At 36.3% G+C, this 21,868-nt stretch overlaps 1 protein-coding gene across 1 annotated transcript in view; it reads left to right on the top strand.

Moving 5' to 3' along the window:
* Positions 1-21,868, top strand: part of Dhc98D (Dynein heavy chain at 89D) — a 1,285,966-nt gene that overhangs the window by 1,144,315 nt on the left and 119,783 nt on the right. The window contains exons 58-59 of the mRNA XM_090406627.1: positions 1,875-2,071; positions 9,010-9,315. Of these exons, the coding sequence (XP_090262753.1) occupies positions 1,875-2,071; positions 9,010-9,315 (503 nt within the window). The remainder of the gene's footprint in view (positions 1-1,874; positions 2,072-9,009; positions 9,316-21,868) is intronic.

The following is a 21,868-nucleotide window of genomic DNA, read 5'->3' as shown; positions in this document are numbered from 1 at the left end:
CAATAAGATGATTTACCATTAATTACTGAGACCAACAAGGTTTATGATGTGTTTACCTTGAACTAATGAAAGCCTCAATTAAGGTTTAAACCAATCTGGGTAGTGGCCCTTTCCATAATGCATAGCATTATACTCGTCCAAAAAGATGTGTGCTTTGCATTATGGGATACTAAAGGCAACTGATGTAAAGACATCAGCCTCTGTATACAAGTAGTTTAGTCATGCAAACTTTGTTTGCTTACACTTGGATAAAGGATTAAACAAGAATATAATTTCTTGTCAAGTTTAATGGTTTTTTCACTTGCCAAGTGAAAAAACCATCTACACGTAAGGTGTTGTGACTGTCGTTTCTATCTGCTGCTATGCTCTTAGCTATCATTGTTGTGTGTGGTAGATTAAATTATAAATGTATAATGCACCTGAATTCAACAAATGAGCAATTTTAGGGTTTGTATTATGGCATTACCTACTGGCAAATTCAGTTCACTATATCAAATGCTGTGAACATGTGACTTATCTATAGTTCTGAGTAGTACATCATTTTATTATACCAGTGTTTGCTGTAGTGAGTATCTACTTGTATAAGCCATGGGGACCAAACATTAAACACATGCCTATGTAACACAAACATATGAAGGAGTAGCTGAATATAGACTTTTGCTACGATCATTCCATAAAAAATATTAGTAGGGACTGGGCATAAACTGAAGGGGAGAGCCCTTTGAAATCCTATCCTGTGAATATGCCATTCTTAGTCACCAGCGTGTTACTTATACCAATAATTTCTATTCAGACTAAGGCAGCCAGTGGTATAAACTTACTTTAATTTCGATACTTCTAGATTTTTAATTTATGAACAGCCATTTCCCCTACCGTAATTATTCTGATGTATCAATATACAGCTGTATTCCACCAGCTCTCTCCATGAAAAAAATTAATCATAACAATTTCTGTTGCTACTCTCCCAAGTCAAATCTTATCTTTCCATCATGTACTGGATGACTTGCAAATTTGTATTTTTTCTCTAGTCTCTGCATTCTGTACATTGAGTCAGTTTCCCCCTCTCACCTGTCTTCCCACCTCATACACTGTGATAGGATTTCATCCTTCTAGATAGTCTGATGTTCACACACAAAACAACTAAACTGGCTAGAGAGTATATGCAGTTAACAAACATAATATATTGGCCTTGTGGCCATTGTTGCCTCAAGTGTAATCCACCCTTTAATACCACTATTCACTATTTTACTTCCACATCCATCATTACCACATATTTCATTTCATTTTCCATTCACAAAGCAGTCTCTCATATCCCTTTATTCTCTACTCTTTTGCCCTTTTCTTTCTACCTCTGTAGTTTTATCATTCCATGAGCTGTTCATCCTCTCACTCAACAGCAGCTTTCCCATATGCTTAAAATGACACTGTCAAATGCATTCTTATAAAACTCCATTTTATTCTCAGGCTCATTACATATATGTATAAATTGCAGACTCATACCTTCACATATTCTGGTCATTGTGCAATTGATCATACCTGCACTTCTCTTTTGTCATATTGCAACTTGATATTGGCTCTGTCCTGTCAGAAATAAAGAAGAATCAGAGTGGTTATATTTATTGTAAACCAGCTGGGATTTTTCAGTTACTGAACCCTCCCTTCCACATCTACCTGTTCTATGAAATCCCTTATTATGTTCCAAAAAGGGAAACTTTGATAATCACTGTACACAAGTCATTAGGAAAACTACAATTAATTTTATAGGTTTTCTGTTATTAACTAATGATGTAAAAATGTATAGTTATCTGTTGTATATAATTTCTCACCAGAATTTTAGTAATCAATTTGATTAAAATTCATTTTTCTCTAGGCAGCTCTTCAATTACTTGATGAAGCAGCATCGCGTGGTCATTGGTTGCTTCTACAAAATTGCCATTTGCTGGTTCGTTGGCTTCAAGAATTAGAGAATTACTCAGAGAAAATTACCAAGCCTCATCCTGACTTTCGACTGTGGCTAACAACTGATCCTGTTGAAAATTTTCCTATTGGAATTCTTCAAAGATCTCTCAAGGTATTCTTGATGTCACTCTTAGAAAGATAACTCCAAAATCTTTTATACCTTGAAAAAGAAATGCAGGCATCAATTTACAGGGTTATTAAGACCCAACTGATTACAAATCAAATGCATATATAATAAGTTAATTGAGATGTGACCTTTTATTATCCCACTTTTTTTTAACTTAAATATAATTATGAAAAGTTATTCTGTTGTTCAGCATTGTTAAGTTTTACAATTTGAACATTGAATATTTACAAAAATGCTACAGAGATACTCTGAGTTACATGACATGTGATTATTCCAAGAGCTGAGTACCTGAGTTATCAGGGTCTTATACAATGGAATGATAACTCTTTTATCTCTTCAGGTCAGCATCCTTCTCAGTATTGCAGCAATCCTCTGTGTTACCTTCACCACCTTTGTAATATGCTTCCTGAATTTCAGTTTTCTATCAATCATCACCCCCAGATCTCTTGTCTCCTCTACATCCAGTCCCACAGCTTTACTGGTATCCAGAGTACTCAGTACTTGGAACACACTCTCCTGTTACACCTCTAAACCCTGAACCTGCCCTATCCCTCTAGTATTAAAATATTCTTCTCCAGGATGAAATATTCCAATAAAGTGCTCATTGAACAACTCCATTCTCTTCATCAGTCACTCTATTCTCATTTTAATCCCCCAATGTCATTCCTCCACAATCATTTCTGCTCCTACTGGCCACATAGCTAAAAAATTCCCTAGGATTTTCTTTGGATCTTAGTGCCAACCTCTTCTCATATTCCAGTTGTGCCATCCTCACTATCACTGGTCACTCTCCTGGCCTGCGTCTTATATTCTTTGTGTATATCTGCCCTCCACCTCTCTCCTTATATCTCTTCCATAATCTCTTTTTCAACTGCAGTTCCTGTTTGCTATTGTTTGTTATCCACTTTACACCAAATTGTGTCTGCTTCTTCACTCGTGGAATACACCTTACTATTGCTGCTAACAAATATCCTTTCACAATTTCCCAAGCACTAATAATATCCTGGCCTTCCAATTCTGCCCTCCATGGAGCTGCTCCTAGTTGATACCTAAGACTATTATAATCACCTGCCTTATAATTCCACATACGTTCCCTTTTCTTTGATACACCTTCATGTCTATTCATCTTCCAAGTCAAAACTACATGGTCACTCTCTCCAACTGGTGAGAGAGATATCATCTCACTTATTATCAGCTCTTCTGATGGTATGACCAAATCCAAAACTCTTGAACCTCTTGTTCCCTCTATTACATGTTGCTTATCAAGAATTCTAGAAATTCCATCCCCTTATTACTACATGCATTTTTGTCTTCCCAACTTATACTGTAGTTAAAATCTCCCATAACAATCAGTCTTCTTGCACTTGCCAAGCTCAACTGCCTAAACATCTCCTGCTCCCCACCCTCTGTGCTCCCTGGTTTATAGCAATATCCCACTAAATATTCTGTCTGGCCACTTCTGCCTTACACCATATGCTTTCAAAACCATCAGTGTCACTGCCTTCCAAAGCCTCCACTCTTAGAGGATATAAGTCATCACTTATCATAAGCAGTACTCCACCACCACGTTTTCCTTTCCTATCCTGCCGATAAACACTATACCCTGCGACTTCAATTCCTGTTATTATATCATCCTCTGTCAACTTTGTCTCAGAGATCCCAATATTCATTCTTACTAAATTTTGTTCAGTACTAACTTTTATGTCATCTATTTTGTAGCATTGTACCAGAAATGACATTTTTTTTTAGACCAAAGAGAATATTATAATGCATGTGAATTAATGCCTAAATTATTTGAAATAAGAGGGATAAGTTTATGGCATTGGCCAGCATGATGAGGCAAAAAAATAAATTGACATTGATGAGGCTGAATTGATAGATGAAAACGAGAGGGATAGAATGTTTAAGGATATTGTGTTTTCAGAGAGAGCAGGATGAAGCATTTGCTGATGACAACAAAAGAGTTACATTTTCTTAATGATTGTGATTAGAAGTTCAGCAAAAAAAAAAAAAAAAGCAGCAGCAAGATCAGGGGATTCTGAATGAACATTCTGAGGCTGTGGGAACAAAGTACATGTAGATGACAATATTATTATTACTGTTAGTAGCAGATCTCCATGCAGTCAAAAAACTTATTGCAGGAGGAGGACCCCACCGAATATACAAAGTTCATGAAACTCTGCTTTATACTCATTCAGTGTTTCAGAACTCACCACACTCTCAGGCCATGCATTTCACTTACCAGTCACTTTCCATGCAAGAAATCTGCTTCTCATAGCCTCCATATACTGTTTTCAAAAATGGAACTGTGTTGTAGCTCATTCTCTATCCATTCTATTAAAAGCTAATTTCCCACATTCTGCAGACTGCAAGCCACTTTAGTCAACCTTCTCTAGACCTTTATAATATATTATCATTCCCTTAAAAACAAAATAATCCATATAAGGTTCCATTGTATAAGGCGTGACGAAGCTCTTATACAGTGAAAAGGAACCATAATCTCTTTACTTCTGCATATAAAGGCACTCCTGATTACTGCCATAATCCAATGTGATGACTTCACAATTTGTGCATGGTGATTCCTAAATTCAGGTTCCTCTCTACCACTACATCAGTCTCTCGTCTTTACCACCTCGTTCAAAATTTCTCCACCAATTTTATACTTTGCATCCCACCCTTGTCTACCAAATTCAAAACCTTACACTCTGCACACTGAACTGGTGGCAGCTCAACTTACTTGCTTTGCTCATTTATACAGCTATTCAGATCCTCCTGCAGAACCACATTTGCTTGATTCCTCATTGTTTTTTCCTCATTTCTCCAACTTAGCATCATCTATAAACAACTGCATATCTTCGGTTAAACCTATTCCAGTATCATTAATATACAAGTTGAACAATAATAGTACCCAAAAGAGAGCCCTGCAATGCACCACTAGTGACTTTTCTCTTTTAGATACAGCACTACTATACACAACTTCTGATAACTGTCTGAAAGCCAACACTTTTCCAGCTCGCTTATCTAGTATCCAGTCCCAACATTTCCAGTTTAGTTACCAACTTATGCGATAGGCTATCATAGACCTTTGCAAAATCAAAGTATAACTCTATATATGCAATCACCATTATCTATTGCATTCATCACCTTGTTGTAGCACACAAGTAAATTGGTAACATGACATTCCTAACAAACCTTACTACACAGATTGGCCTATAATTTGTAGCTCAGTCTTATTACCACCTTTGTGAAAGAACAATTTTACCCTCTTTCTACTGCTCTGGGCTTGTGCTGTTAAATAGATATAGCAAAGCTGCTGTTAACTACCTGAAAGCATTCCCTTAAGGCATGTATAATATGTCATGAAGTCTTATTGACATCCAGTTTATTTAATCCCTCGCATACCTCTTACTTTTACACACACACACACACACACACACACGCAGTTCATCCCATTTTTTCCTCTATACCAAAGCATTTCATGATGCCACATTTATGAGGATGAAAAAGCCTGATTAATTGCTGACTAAATATATCTGCTGAAACAGTTACCAATCAACCATTTTTAGCTGTCTCCATCTTATCATAATCATTTTTCTTCTATTTGACACTGTTGGATCCTTCTTCTTGTCAATCTTTACTTTGGATCCGACATGTTAGTCACTATGATGTTCTTAAACAAAATAATAAGTTGCTAGTTGGTTTCTAATTCAAATATAGAGAAAATTTATATTTAAAGACTGCGCCACTCTATATCTGAATTAGTTCAAGAATTGAAGAAAAATCAACCTTCAACTATTTCTCCTTAAAATATATACTGGCCAAGTATATTTAACTTATTTATCACTCCCGCTTTGGTTCGAATATTTTATGAATGGTGCAGTAAAAGAGATTCAGGCAAAATACAACTTTTGATTAACAAAAACAAACATTTAATTTTAGAATCACAAATTTTACATTTAAGATCAAAACACTAAATAAGTTATTATAAACACTTCAGCCTTTCTGATAATACTGTCATACAAACTCAGATAATGGTAAATCTGTTATCTCTAATACAGTCTTCTCAGAGTTCCTTAAGTTCCAAATACAATAAAATCTGCACTAACACCTCTTTACAAGTAAAGAGACTTTTAAATTTACACTTCAGCTAATCTTCAGAATAATTACTGTTAATATAAGGAAATTCTATAATATATATTATATATATATATTGTTTTATAAAAAAACTGAATGACTGAACCGAGATTTAAGTAAAAAGGTTTTAATATAAACACACTACTAGTTTCGGCCTATAACCTGTAACAGCCTTCTTCAGGTGACATTATAAAAGAAAAAACACTAAACATTAAGGGTTAAAAGACTATGAACAACATAGACAGTCTTTATACATAATTACACCAGGGTATTTGAGTTGATGATGACAAGGTTTTGGGTGGCTTATTAAGGAATGGATCTTTGGAAGTGGAGTGAACAAGGTTCTGATATTGTATTTTTTTAGAACTTTTGCTAATTTACATGAAACAGTACTTGTGTAAGGAATAGATATATTGCTTTTGAATCTATTTGTTTCTTCTGAGTAATGTCTAGGAGGATTAAGAAGGAATTTGTCAATGATTTTCTTGGAATATCCATTAACTTCGAAAGAAGTTTTCAGATGGTTTATTTCTGTAAGCAGTTCATTTGGATCATCAAGAAGAGAACGGGCTCTATGTCCCAAGGTGGAAATTATTCCAAGCTTATGAGGAGGGAAGTGATGGGACTGACTGTGCAGATATCTGTTGGTATGTGTGGGCTTTCTATATATCGATATTTTTAGTTTACCAGAAGAGCGAGTCAGTTTGACATCAAGAAAAGGCAAGGAATTATCCATTTCAAGCTCAGCAGTAAACTTAATACTTTGATGTCGGCTATTGAGATGTTCGAGGAAAACCATAAGGGATTCATATCCATGGCTCCAAATAATGAAGACATCATCCACATAACGTTTCCAAACTTTAGGTATTAAAATAAAGGAAGAGATAGCCTTGGTTTCAAAATCTTCTAAGTAAATATTTGCAAGAACAGGAGATAAAAGATTACCCATAACCAGTCCATGATTTTGTTTGTACATATTATCTTGAAATTTGAAGTAACCGGACCTGATGCAATGTGTAAGCAAGGCTAACATTTTTTTGGATAACTTGTCTTTGAGTAATGTTAGGACTTCATCTGTTGGGACATTAGTGAACAAAGAAGTTATGTCCAAGCTAGCCATGATGTCATTTTCATTCCAGTTACTTCAAATTTCAAGATAATATGTACAAACAAAATCATGGACTGGTTATGGGTAATCCTTTATCTCCTGTTCTTGCAAATATTTACTTAGAAGATTTTGAAACCAAGGCTATCTCTTCCTTTATTTTAACACCTAAAGTTTGGAAACATTATGTGGATGATGTCTTCATTGTTTGGAGCCATGGACATGATTCCCTTATGGTTTTCCTCGAACATTTCAATAGCCGACATCAAAGTATTAAGTTTACTGCTGAGCTTGAAACGGATAATTCCTTGCCTTTTCTTGATGTCAAACTGACTCGCTCTTCTGGTAAACTAAAAATATCGATATATAGAATGCCCACACATACCAACAGATATCTGCACAGTCAGTCCCATCACTTCCCTCCTCATAAGCTTGGAATAATTTCCACCTTGGGACATAGAGCCCGTTCTCTTCTTGATGATCCAAATGAACTGCTTACAGAAATAAACCATCTGAAAACTTCTTTCGAAGTTAATGGATATTCCAAGAAAATCATTGACAAATTCCTTCTTAATCCTCCTAAACATCACTCAGAAGAAACAAATAGATTCAAAAGCAATATATCTATTCCTTACATAAGTACTGTTTCACATGAATTAGCAAAAGTTCTAAAAAAATACAATATCAGAACCTTGTTCACTCCACTTCCAAAGATCCATTCCTTAATTAGCCACCCAAAACCTTGTCATCATCAACTCAAATATCCTGGTGTGTATAAAATATTATGTGACTGCGATATTCCTTATTTCGGGCAGACAGACAAATCTGTCGAAATGCGTATGGAAGAACACATGAGAGACATTACTTACAAGAGACAGCGAGCGAGTGCATTATCAAGTCATATCCTTTTCTCGGCTAATCCTAATGATGATAACCAAAGTCACAAAGTCTGCTGGGAAAAATCTACTAACATCTTCCATTGCAGTGACGAAATAGAGAGAAAAATTGTGGAATCTAGAGAAATCATCTTCAATCCTGTTCATCTAAATAACAACTTAAGCTACAACCTCCCAGATAGTCATTCAGCTGTAATCATGTACTGGCGTTCACGTGATGCAGCAAGCACGCACTCTCCCAACAATGCAACAAATGAAAGAACAGCTTCAAATACAACTACAATGTTTTCATGCTAATTATGTATAAAGACTGTCTATGTTGTTCATAGTCTTTTAACCCTCAATGTTTAATGTTTTTTCTTTTATAATGTCACCTGAAGAAGGCTGTTACAGGCCGAAACTAGTAGTGTGTTTATATTAAAACCTTTTTTACTTAAATTTCAGTTCTGTCATTCAATTTTTTCATAAAACTATGTATGTTAACCGAGTCAATGATCATTCTGTCATATATATATATATATATATGTGTGTGTGTGTGTGTGTGTGTGTGTGTGTGTGTGTGTGTGTGTGTGTGTGTGTGTGTGTATTCTGAGTGGTGATCAGATAACTAAAATTTTAAGTTATCCACTCATCAACTTATCCCAATTTTTGAACATACATTGTAAAGTTGAATTTTGTTTAATTTTTTTTATATTGTAAGTTAAATATTACCATATTATTAGTTAAGCATCATTATTAGATGTGTAAAAATAGATACTGCCAAAATGAAAATATACTGTTTGTAACAGGTTGTCATGGAGCCCCCAAGTGGACTGAAGTTGAATCTGCAGAATATCTTCCGCAAATTGCCCAACAGATCTTTGGTGACTTGTCCTCATAATTCTTTTTGCTCTATACTATATGTCTTGTCATTTTTCCATGCTGTAGTGTTAGAAAGACGAAAATATGGAAAATTAGGTTGGAATATTTGCTATGATTTTAACGAATCTGATTTTAACGTTTGTCTTCAAATATTAGAGATTTATTTAACCAGAGTGCATCATGCAAATGATCCGCGAATTCCATGGAAAACACTGAAATATTTAATTGGAGAGGTAACTGTTCTAATTTTTTAATATCTTACATAAACTATAATTTAGAGCATTTCTAAATGAAAATTACAAAAATAAAGATAAGATAACTAATGTAATAATCAAAAACATCATGAGTGTTATTTATTTATTTTGAACTTTTATATTTTGTAAAAAAAATGTTATTTTAATTAAATAACTGATTTTTAATACCAAAAATTCTTAAACATTTTTAGTAGATCCATGAATTTATTAATAATAAAATCTATGGAGTCTCACCTAAACTTGACTTGACGTGAAACTAGCAGATGTCACTGCTACTGTTTGTACCAACATTCATCACTATTTCAGAATTGTTAGCTGAGTTATTGACAAGTAATGCATTGTGACTATGCTGTGCCCTTTACAAATTCTGTGTCAAAAAGAACAACACACATCAAATTCTGCCTCCAGTTGGGAGAAATTCCTACAGAAACTTGAGCAGTTTTAAAAATTGCTGTGACAGAGAAAACAGGGAGCAGAACTGAAATATTCATCTGAATATGATTTCAAGTTCAAGACATGGAGTGATATCTGTTTATGAGACCAAGCATAGATACCAAATAAGAAGTTCAGTGACATCACCATAACGCACTATTTGCTGATTTCAAAACACAGAACATATAAATGTTCAGTAGCACAAATGATACATTGTCATAAGAGAATTACTCCAAAGGTGACAGCATGGAATAACAGGTAAAAAAATATCCAATCTACAGCTGTTTAATCACCCATCACATGTTCAGACTATCAACTGCAATCATTCACATAATCAAAAACATTATTATAATCCTTCACTATCTGTGAAGTCAGAAAATTACTTTAAGAATTATGTTATGTATATGATAAGCAATATCACTATCATAATAGTGAGAATATGTTAATAGCAAGGTCTAGAATACATAGTTGCCTGGAGTGCATTTGAGGGTAGAAGAGAACTGTATGGGAGTTGGACTGCATTTGAACATGGAAAAGTAGAGTTGCCAGGGTGGGTGATGGCAAAGGTGGCTGCTTTTGTGGTAATAGGCATGTGGAAAGATATAATGGAGTATGTAGAGAATAATAACACCATACATGTTCATTCAAAATCCCTTGATCTTGCTTCTGCTGCTTTTTTTTTTTTTTTTTTTTTGCTGAACTTATAATTACAATCATTCAGAAGAGGTAACTCTTGTTGTCATCAGCAAATGCTTCAATGTAGAAATAATCATTCAGTATTTCTACACTGAATAATTGTCAGTGTAGAAATACTGATAATGCATTGATATTGCTTTTCATAAATATCAGGAATAAAGGAAATTAATTCATAGCATAGATCGCCCTATCCTGCAAATACCAATAACCTCCAAAGATGATCAGAATTGGTAAAACATGTTTGACAAAAGTTGATTTCTTGACAAAAATAGAAGAATATGGTATATTTTGGTGGAATAGAAAAGGTAAGTTGGGATGGTGGCGTGTTACTTATGGAATGTAATGAATTGTGTCCTCTCAATAGTGATTTTGAAGGAAATGGTAATAACAGATTTGAAAGTGTATTGTGTGAAGTGGAGGTGGGGCAGACAGTATATTGCTATAAGTCAGGGAACACAGAGTGTGATAAGCAGGAAATGTTTAGGAAAATAAGTTTGGGAGGTGGATATTATTATTATTATTATTATTATTATTATTATTATTATTATTATTATTATTCAGGCCTCCATGGAGTCAAAAGACTCATCGCAGGAGGTCCTTCCTAGGAAACACAAAGTCTATCATACCACTCCTTAAACTCATTGACCGTTCTCACTCTCACCACTCTATCAGGCAATGCATTCCATGGTTCAACCACCCTCCATGCAAAGAAACCACTCCTCACCCTCTTGCTCACAGTTTCCTTTCATAACTTCCAAGGATGGCCCCTTGTCATCACTCCTTCCCACTGTTCAAACAAGCAAAAGAACTCCCCAGTGTCAACCCTGTAACCACCTCTCAACAGTTTAAAAGTCTCAATCATATCACCTGTCCTTCTTCTATCCACCAAACTCTGCAGTCCACATTCCCTCAGCCGATCCTCATAACTAACATTGTACAGTCTCCTGAAACCATCTTTGTTATCCACCTTTGTACCCTTTCCACAGTTAATTTATCCCCTTCAAATCCTGGGGACCAAATCTGTGAACAATAGTCTAAGTTTGGTCTGATCAGAGTCTTATACAACGGAATGATAACTCTTTTATCTCTCCTGGTCAGTGTCCTTCTCATTATTGCAGCAATCCTCTGTGTTACCTTCACTACCTTTGGAATATGTCCCCTAAATTTCAGGTTTCTATGAATCATCAACCCCAGATCTCGTCTCTCCTACTTACTCCAGTTTAACTCCTCCAATAGGAGTATGCAACATCCCATCGATGTGTTCCAAACCTCAAGACCTTACATTTTGCTGCATTAAACCGACACTCCCATTCATTTGCCCATCTATCTAGCTTATTCAAATCCTCTTGCAGGGCTACCATCTGCACTATTACTAATAACCCTTCGCAGCTTCGCATCATCCAAAAACAAATGAATATCCCCTTGCAATCCTTGAATATTGTTTAACCTTGATATAAAGGTTAAACAATATAGTTCCCAGTACTGAGCCCTGTGGAATCCCACTTGTAATCTTCTGCCTCTTTGATATTGCTCCACCATACACAACTCTCTGATACCTATCGGATAGCCAATCCTGAATCCAGTTGACCAATCTGGCATCCAGACCCATGTGCTACAACTTGAATATCAGCTTATCATGTGGCACCCTGTCAAATGCCTTTGCTTGGTCTAGGAAAATGGTAGTATATACCTTTCTATCATCTAATGCTCTTGTAACTTTATTATAAAAGGCTAGCATTAATATTGTAAAACAACAGCGCCCCTTCACAAATCCATGTTGACTCTCACAGATAACATTACCCTCATCTGCCCAATGCTGTATACGGTCACTCACTAATTTCTCCAAGTTCTTACTAACTACTGATGACACACAAACTGGCCTATAATTAGACACTTCCAGTCTGCTACCACCCTTATGCAATGGCACTATCTTACCTTCCTTTCATTCCATGGGCACCTTTCCCACAGCCAGACTTTCATTGAAAACCCAGGTTAAAGGCACTGTCAGTAGCACATTCTCTCAAAACTCATGGTGAAATACCATCCAGTCCCACAGCTTTACTGACATCCAGAGTACTCAGTATTTGGAACACACTCTCCTCCTGAACCTCTAAATTAGTGAGAGTTTCTGTACAGATTTATGCAGATTATTATTATTATTATTTGACACCTCCAGGGAGTCCAAAGACTCATCGAGGGAGGGTATCTGCTCTACAAGTCTGTCTCGACCATTCAATTCACCAACTGACTGTAACTACACCAACGCCATCTACCGCCGACGACTACCACTACTATTTCCACAGACAATCACAAACATCCATGCCCATGGCGGGATTCGAACCTGCAGCCCTTTTGCTGGAGAGCAGATATGCTAACCACTCGGCCAACCAGTCTGGCAATAAAGCAGATGAGGATAATATTATTTGTGAAGGTCAGCATTGATTTTTAAGAGAGGAGTGCTCTTATTTCAGTAATCTGGTTCCTATTTATGATAAACTAATGAGAGCAGTTGATGAGGGAAAGGCAAATACTGTTATTTTTTTTGTTTTGTTTTTATTTGTAAAAGGCATTTTACACGGTACCAAATGATTATTATTACTCCTGACACCTCCAAGGAGTTCGAAGACTCATTGCGGAAGGACACCTAGAACTGTCTCAACCACTACACCGAACCTCTACTACGAATCATCTCCATCAACCATCTACCGCCCTACCACCACCACAACTAGTATTTTTTGTCTGTAAATTGTGTGTGTTCTGAAGGGCCGATTTGTCTGTATGTGCGGGATGAAAAACCCAAGTTTTCGAGAGGAAAAACCCTGCTACCTCCGTATGAGATTGGCTAACTCGGCTTCGATTGAAAATCGTCCAGATAAAGATTCCTCCCGTCACGATGAGAATCGAACTTAGGCCTATTCCAGTCGAAGGGCGCAATGTACCGTCGTTCTTCCAATTGCGCTACGGAGGCTTAATGTGACGATAACTTGACATTTAAGTTGTAACACGTAGTATTAGATATCCTATCCATGACAGCTGTTAATGTTACTGGCCGCAGCACCCTAATTTCTACATTTATGTTCTCCTATGGAGTTATCTGATAGAAAAGTGAACAAGCCCCAGCAATCCAACAGCTGAAGGATAACATTCATGAAGAAATGAGGGTGCTGCAGCCGGAAGCATTAACAGCTGTCATGGAACATGTTGTAGAACCCATACACAGTATATAGGGTGATCTACCAACCTCTCGTGTATTGGCTCAACATAAAAAAAATATTAAAAAAAAATAATAATGAAAAAAGGCCCATCTTTATGAAGCTGAAAATGAAAGGCATTTAAGTGATGTGGTTTTTCATAACTAATAAAAAAAATCTCCAAGTTCTGTATTTCTTTATAACAAAAAAGAGAATAAAAACAATTAATAGATGAAAAAGTTATTAAATGTTTAAACCCCTTCATGACTTATGGACCACCCTATACATAATAAATTGAAAAACATAACCTCCCTTTAACAAATTCATGCAGATAATCCTAGAGAATGCTGTTGTCATCAACTTACTTGTGTCCCCTATCTCTCTCCAATACATCAACCATAACTCTAGGTATACAGATATCTATAGTATTTAGCCCCAGTGTTATCCTTACTTTTGCAAAGTGGAATAATTTTGCCTTCTTTTCATTCCCTTGGGACTTTTGCTGTTACAACACTTTTTTTAAACAGGTGAGACAAGATTGACACTAACTCCCTGGACCATTCCTCCTAAGATGTGATGATGTGTTATAAAGTCCTGTTGCTTTATTGATATCAAGCTTACTTAACACCTCATATGCTTCTTGCTAACTCACTGGTTAGCCATCTTTTCCCTTTCCTCGACACTTGAGATCTCATGATTTCACACTGATAAGAATGGAAGATCCTTATAAATTTTTCACTGAATACCTCAACTATATCCTCTGCAGCAGTTTTCATTTTCATCTATTAACATCATCATCTTACCATAATTATTTATCCTTCTACTTGCCACATATTAAAAAGAACTCTGAAATATTATTTTTATAGCTATTTAGCCAAATTTTGTTTAGGAGTGCTCCTTTTATGATGTCATTGGCTTTTTATTCAAATTTTAGGGCATTTCCAATGTTTTATATAGACAGATATATGAAGAATATATAAGAGGAATAATTCGGACATACCTTTGTAGGATGTTGCTGGCTGTCTTCTTATTCAGCGGCATCCTGGCATGTGGTGATATACATTCATCTGCTGTTAAAGGAAGGAAGTATGATTGAAAAGAAGGGGCAGAGAGATGTGGGAGAATTATTGGTGAGGCAAGGGATATGTGAACTTTTTAGGAGTGCCCCTTTTATGATGTCATTGGCTTTTTATTCAAATTTTAGGGCATTGCCAATGTTTTATATAGACAGATATATGAAGAATATACAAGAGGAATAATTCGGACATACCTTTGTAGGATGTTGCTGGCTGTCTTCTTATTCAGCGGCATCCTGGCATGTGGTGATATACATTCATCTGCTGTTAAAGGAAGGAAGTATGATTGAAAAGAAGGGGCAGAGAGATGTGGGAGAATTATTGGTGAGGCAAGGGATATGTGAACTTTTTGAAAAACCCAGGTTTTATATATATTATTAAATGTGGGTAGCAGATACTTCGGGAGGGGGATGAAAATAGAAATTTTTTGGGAAGGGGAAGGATATGATGGGATAAGATCAGAGGTTAGAGTAATGGGATGTGAGCCATTTTGATAGCATGTCCACTCCCCTCATGAGCTCCGAAGATGAAGCACTGTCGAGAGGACATCGCACGTCATCTTCAGCGCTCATGGGGGAAGTGGACAATAAGATCAGAGGTGGGAGTAACAGGCTGTTACTCCCACCTCTGATCTTATCCCATCATATCCTTCTCCTTTTCCAAAATTTATATTTTTACCCCCCTCCCAAAGTATCTGCTGCCCACCTTTAATAATATATAAAAAACCTGGGTTTTTCAAAAAGTTCACATATCCCTTACTTCACCGATAATTCTCCCACATCTCTCTACTCTCACATTTTCCAATCCCCTCTTCCTTTCATTCATACTTCCTTCCTTTAACAGCAGATGAATGTATATCGCCACATGTTGGGAATGCTGCTGAATAAGAAGACAGCCAGCAACATCCTACAAAGGATGTTGCTGGCTGTCTGAATTATTATATTCTTCATATATCTGTCTATATAAAACATCAGTAATGCATTAAAATTTGAGTAAAAAGCCAATGACATTATAAAAGGGGCACTCCTAAACAAAAATACTAAATAGCCATAAAAATAATATTTACTTATAGGAGTAACATGGGAATTTTCCCAGAAATAATACCTTTAAGAACTCTGAAATTTTTCTTGACCTCATTTGCTAATTTCTGTTCTTACCAACTGAAGGCACACAAGTCACCTTCTTTGTATGCTCTTTGTGCAAATGAATATTACCATTATTCAATTGTGCTTCTTCCAGATTTCATATAAATCTTTTCATTCATTCACTTCACACCTGTCTTATTCAGCCTTTTGACCTTAGGAATACATTCGACACTGATGTTACATATCTCTTTGTCAGTGTCCAAGCATTTATCTCCTTCTTGCTTAACTCCTTATTCCATGCTATAATTCCAAGCTGTCTCTAAAACTTTTCCTGTAATACTCGAATTCTAATGATAAGCAGAATTGGGATTTATATTAATAATATAAATTAGTATCATTGTTAATATTAATAATATTTAATTACCTCAAGGGCTCACTTTAGTGAGTATAGGAATGGCAAACCCAAGGTACTTGATGCTGGTCCGTTACTTCATGTAATATACAACTGTTATATATACCCCACTTCTGACAAAGGTCCTTTGTGTTTGTGGTGTAGTGGTTATTACCTCCGTCTAACATGCAGAAGGTCCCAGGTTCATTCCCTGGTAAGCACAGAATTTCTTTTTCACAGAGAGGAAAGATAGTGTGTGTGTTGCCTAGGTATGATAATGACAAACTGAGCAGAAGAGCGGTGATATTGAATGACATAATAGCTAGAATGTGTGACAAGAGAGGACTGGAATACTTGGAGTGCATTTGAGGACAGAGAGGAATTCTATGCAAGAGACCACTTACATTTGAATGAGGAAGGACGTATGCATCTGGAGAGATTGCTGTTCTGTAAAAGTCAGTGTGTCACAGGGAGGATGGCAGCAGGGGTGCCTCTTGTGGGAATGGGCACTTGGGAGAAGAGGGACGACATCAGGTAACACTGAGCCCAGTGGAGTCTAGAGAGGATAATGCTAGGTATAGAAACAATGGCATTTATATGCTATATACTAATGCCAGGAGTATCTGAAATAAAGGAGAGGAATTGGTGGCACAGATAGCATCAGCCTGGCCAAAAATTATTGGGATCACTGAGACGTGGTTGACAGAAGAGGATATAATAACAGGAATAGAAGTCGCCGGGTACAGCATTTTTCGGCAAGATAGGAAGGGAAAGCGTGGTGGTGGAGTACTGCTTATGATAAGTGATGACCTATGTCCTCTAAGAGTGGAGACCTTGGAAGGCAGTGACACTAATGATTTTGAAAGCATATGGTATGGCATATGAGGGTAATGTTATCTGTGAGAGTCAACATGGATTTGTGAAGGGGCACTCTTGTTTTAGCAATATTCTAGCCTTTTATAATAAAGTTACAAGAATAGTTGATGAGGGAAAGCCATATACATGTTATTTTCTTGGATTTAGCAATGGCATCTGACAGGGTGCCACATGATAAGCTGATATTTAAGATGCAGCATATGGGTCTGGATGTCAGATTGGTCTACTGGATTCAGGATTGGCTGTCCGATAGGTATCAGAGAGTTGTGTATGGTGGGGCAGTTTCAAGGAAGCAGAGGATTACAAGTAGGGTCTCACAGGGCTCAGTACTGGGACCTATATTGTTTAACCTTTATATACAATTGTCAGTGGATTGCAAGAGGATATTCAGTTGTTTGCAGATGATGCGAAGCTGGGAAGGATTATTAGTCATAGTGCAGATGCGGAAGCCCTGCAAGAGAATTTGAATATGCTATATAGCTGGGCAAATGAATGGGGGGGTGTCGGTTTAATGCATCAAAATGTAAGGTCTTGAGGTTTGGGAAACATCGATGGGACACTGCATACTCAATGGGAGGAGTTATACTGGAGGAAGTAGGGGAGACAAGAGATCTGTGGTTGATGATTGATAGAAACCTGAAATTTAGTGGAGATATTGCAAAGGTAACATAGAGGATTGCTGCAATAATGAGAAGGACACTGACCCGCAGAGATAAAACAGTTATCATTCCATTGTATAAGACCCTGATCAGAGCACACTTGGACTATTCAAATCCTGGGGACCAAATCCCATCTCAGATTTGGTCCCCAGGATTTGAAGGGGATAAATTAACTGTGGAAAGGGTACAAAGGTGGATAACAAAGATGGTTTCAGGACTGTACAATGATAGTTATGAGGATCGGTTGAGGGAATGTGGACTGCAGAGTTTGGTGGATAGAAGAAGGAGCAGAGGTGATATGATTGAGACTTTTAAACTGTTGAGAGGTGGTTACAGTGGTGACACTGGGGAGTTCTTTCGCTTGGTTTAACAGTAGGAAGGAGCGATAACAAGAGGCCATCCCTGGAAGTTACAAAAGGAAACTGTGAGCAAGAGGGTGAGGAGTGATTTCTTTGCATGGAGGGTTGTTGAACCATGGAATGCATTGCCTGATGGAGTGGTGAGAGCGAGAACGGTCAATGAGTTCAAGGAGTGGTATGATAGACTTTGTGTTTCTCAGGGGGGGGGGGGGGACCTCCCCTCGATGAGTCTTGATAAACTTTGTGTTTCTTAGGAAGGACCTCCCAGGATGAGTCTTTGTTTTCCATGGAGGCCTGAATAACAATAATATTATCTGTAGACTGGTCCCACCCCTTCTATCATTTATTCTTTCTTTTCTTTTTGTTCCTTCCTCCCAATGCTATTAGAGTATTAAGGGCTAGGGTGAATCTTTTCTATTTTGCTATTTCATTTCATCTTATGCAGTTGGACTAACCAGATATGGCAAATCAACTTTCATATTTGTGGGCAGCAGCAGCATACAGCATTACTGATCTTGAGGCTGAAGATGAATGATATCGGCAATGTTCAATACTGGATACCTATGGACATGGATAGAACTTCTTTAATGACCATTACTGCAATGAAGAAAGCACAGGATTGGAAACTACTGCATTCAACTTCCCCAGACCGACCACCATGACAAACACAACAAAAATAATGCCTCCCCCTCCCAGTTCCTGGCATCCCTTAAATGAGACAGGAGTGTTAAGAATTACCAGCTAAAACAGGAACAGGAACATGGAATGTTAGAACTGTGTTCGAAGCTGAAAAGCTGAGAAATGTTATTGAAAAAATGAGAAGACTTAAAATACAAATCTTATTGTCTGAGTGAAATAAGATGACCAGGCTCAGGTAAATGCTGCTCCAATGATATGACCCTATATTACTCTGGAAGCAGTAATAATACTCACTGACATGGAGTAGAAATATTAATAAATAAAGAAACATCCAAAAGTGTATTCAACTTTATTCCATACTCCAAGGGTCAAGCAATCAACATCATTATAGAAATATACACACCAACTGCAAACAAGGATGATGCAGAAATTGACCTTTTCTATTCTCAGCTGAAATAACTTCACATCAACATCATCCTGGGCAACTATTACGCAAAAGTAGGGAAAGGAGCATCTGGAGTCACATTTTGGACATAGGACAGTTTGGACTTGGAATAAGAAATGAGGAGATAGCTTAATACAATTTTGTCAAGAAGAAGACCTAATAATTACATATCAATCAATGTTTTAGAAGTAGCGTAATGAATTACACTACTTCTTATCCTAGTTACCTATCCTAGTGCTGACATTGGTTCAGACCATAATCCACTAGTAACAGAACTGAAATTGACACCAAAAAAAATGCAGAAAACAAAATAGATAAAAAATTAAATTTAAAAAAACTTAAATAATGCAAAAATAGAAAAAGAACTGAAATTAGAACTTAATAGAAAATTTACTTGGAACTCCAATGATGATGAACTAGAAGTGAATGAATGAATTATGGAAGAAACTAAAAGAAGAATTATTACAAATAAGTACAGAAATATTGGGTTATAGTTCATCTCACCATTGGAGTGAATGACTGCTGAAATCTTATCCCTTATGGACGAATGCAGACTGCATAAAGATAAAGATAGTACAAAATATAAAGGAATGCAGGCCAAGATAAAATCTAAAATAAAAGAAGCCAAAGAAAAATGTAATGAAAGTTTGGTTTCAGAAATGGCCTAGGAACAAATGAAGCACTTTTTTGCTCACATATCTTAGCTCAAAGATGCAGAGAACAACAAACTGACATTTATATTTGTTTTATTGATTTTGAAAAGGCTTTTGATAAGATCCAACATAATAAACTGAAACATTTTAGAACTAGGTCCAGATGATAAAGATGATGTTAGAATCATTTGGAATCTCTTCGGAGGCCAGACTGCATCTGTCCTAACAGACAACATCAAAACAAACAATATCGAAATTGAAAGGGGTGTGAGACAAGGATGTGTACTATCTCCACTTCTGTTTATCATCTATTCAGAAGTCTTATTTCTCAAGGCCGTAGAAGGAAGAAAGGAAGGAAGGTGTAATCATAAATGGCCAATTAATAAATAACTGACAATATGCAAATGATACTGCTTAATTGCAACAAATATTCAAGATCTTCAACCACTCCTAGAATGTGTCAACAAAGAAAGTACAGAAATGGGCTTAAATGCCGGCCTGGTTGGCCGAGTGGTTAGCGTATCTGCTCTCCAGCCAAAGGCTGCGGGTTCGACTCCCCCAGTGGGCATGGATGTTTGTGATTGTCTGTGAAAATACTAGTGGTGGTGGTGGTGGTGGACACTAGATGGTGTTGGTGTAGTTGTGGTTAGTTGTAGTTGGTGGATTGAGTTGTGGAGAGATAGAGTTGTAGAGTAGGTGCCCTCCCTCGATGAGTCTGTAGACTCCCTGGAGGTGTCACGTAATAATAATAATAATAATCACTTAAAAATTAACACCAAAAAAAACAAAACTTATAACAATAAGCAATAACCCTTCAATAACATCTGACTTAATTCTAAATGGAAATAAAATTGATTAGGATTGTGAAATGGTGATAAGATTAAGAATTTAAATTGCAAGATAGTCCTTTATAAACATGGATATTAAATGCAAATACAATAAAAAAACTGGAAGCCTTTGAAATGTGGATATTTAGAAGGATGTTCAAGATCCAAATGACAGAAAAGGTAAAGAATGAAGAGGTACTGAGAAGAATAAATAAAAATCGAGAATTAATTAATATTGTGAAAAGAAGAAAAACTGCCTTAGGACATCTAATGAGAAACCATAAATATAACATTCTCCAGGTAATACTAATTTTTAATTTTTAAAACCTGGATGAAGGAAAATATCATGGCTAGACAACATAAAAATCTGGACTAAACTGAACAGAGATTTTAATCAGAGTGAATAAAAACAAAAGTACAGGTGGTCACTGAACTTCGTTAGGAAACAGCACTGAAAAAGTTGAAGTGAAAAGGCTTCAAAGTTTCATTAGATAACAGTGAGAAAGGAGAGTAAATTTGCAAAAGGTGGTTGCTGAACTCTGTTAGAAATAAGTAGTTAAAGAAGAAAAATATTTAATGTTAAAAATTAATTATTATTAATAATTAATGTTACTATTAATAAATGAAAAAGTTATTAAATGTTTATATCCCTTCTCTTTGTCAGTGTACAAAGTAACATTTATCTCCTTCTTGCTTAACTCCTCATTCCATGTTATAACTCCATGCTGTCTTAAGCTTTTCCTGTAATATTCCAATTCTCTTTAACCTTAAAGCAGAATTGGAGAAAGTTGGAGGTTGAGTAAAAAAGGAATATTGTTTAGAACTAAAAATCTTTTTGGAAGTTGAAAACCAGATGTTAAAATCAAGCCAAGAGGAGAAAATTGATTTTGGTTTGTGATCAGAATATTATTAAATTGAAGAGTGAAGCCTGGTCTTTCTTCCAAGAAATAAAACAAGATTGCATATTGGTAGCACTAAAATTAACTAGATCTTAGTGTTTAAGAAATTGGCCATAGAAGATCTTGAAGTTTGAATTATTTGGTTAACAACCATGAGATCTTTTCAACTGTTTTAGTTTAATGAAACCCAATCAAGTATAGTACTTCAATTGTGGTCTCAAATTATTACTTTTGTTTCAGATCAAAGTCCCAAATCTGGAAGTATGAAAGCCAGAACCACTTAAGAAACTCTTGGTTTAAAAAA

This window comes from Typopeltis vanoorti, chromosome 16 (assembly GCF_054136105.1).
Source record: "Typopeltis vanoorti isolate ZY-2024b chromosome 16, IOZ_Tvanoo_1.0, whole genome shotgun sequence".
Taxonomy (NCBI): Eukaryota; Metazoa; Arthropoda; class Arachnida; order Uropygi; family Thelyphonidae; genus Typopeltis; species Typopeltis vanoorti.
Note: the sequence above shows the minus strand (reverse complement) of the source record. Positions and strands in the feature narration are given on the sequence as shown.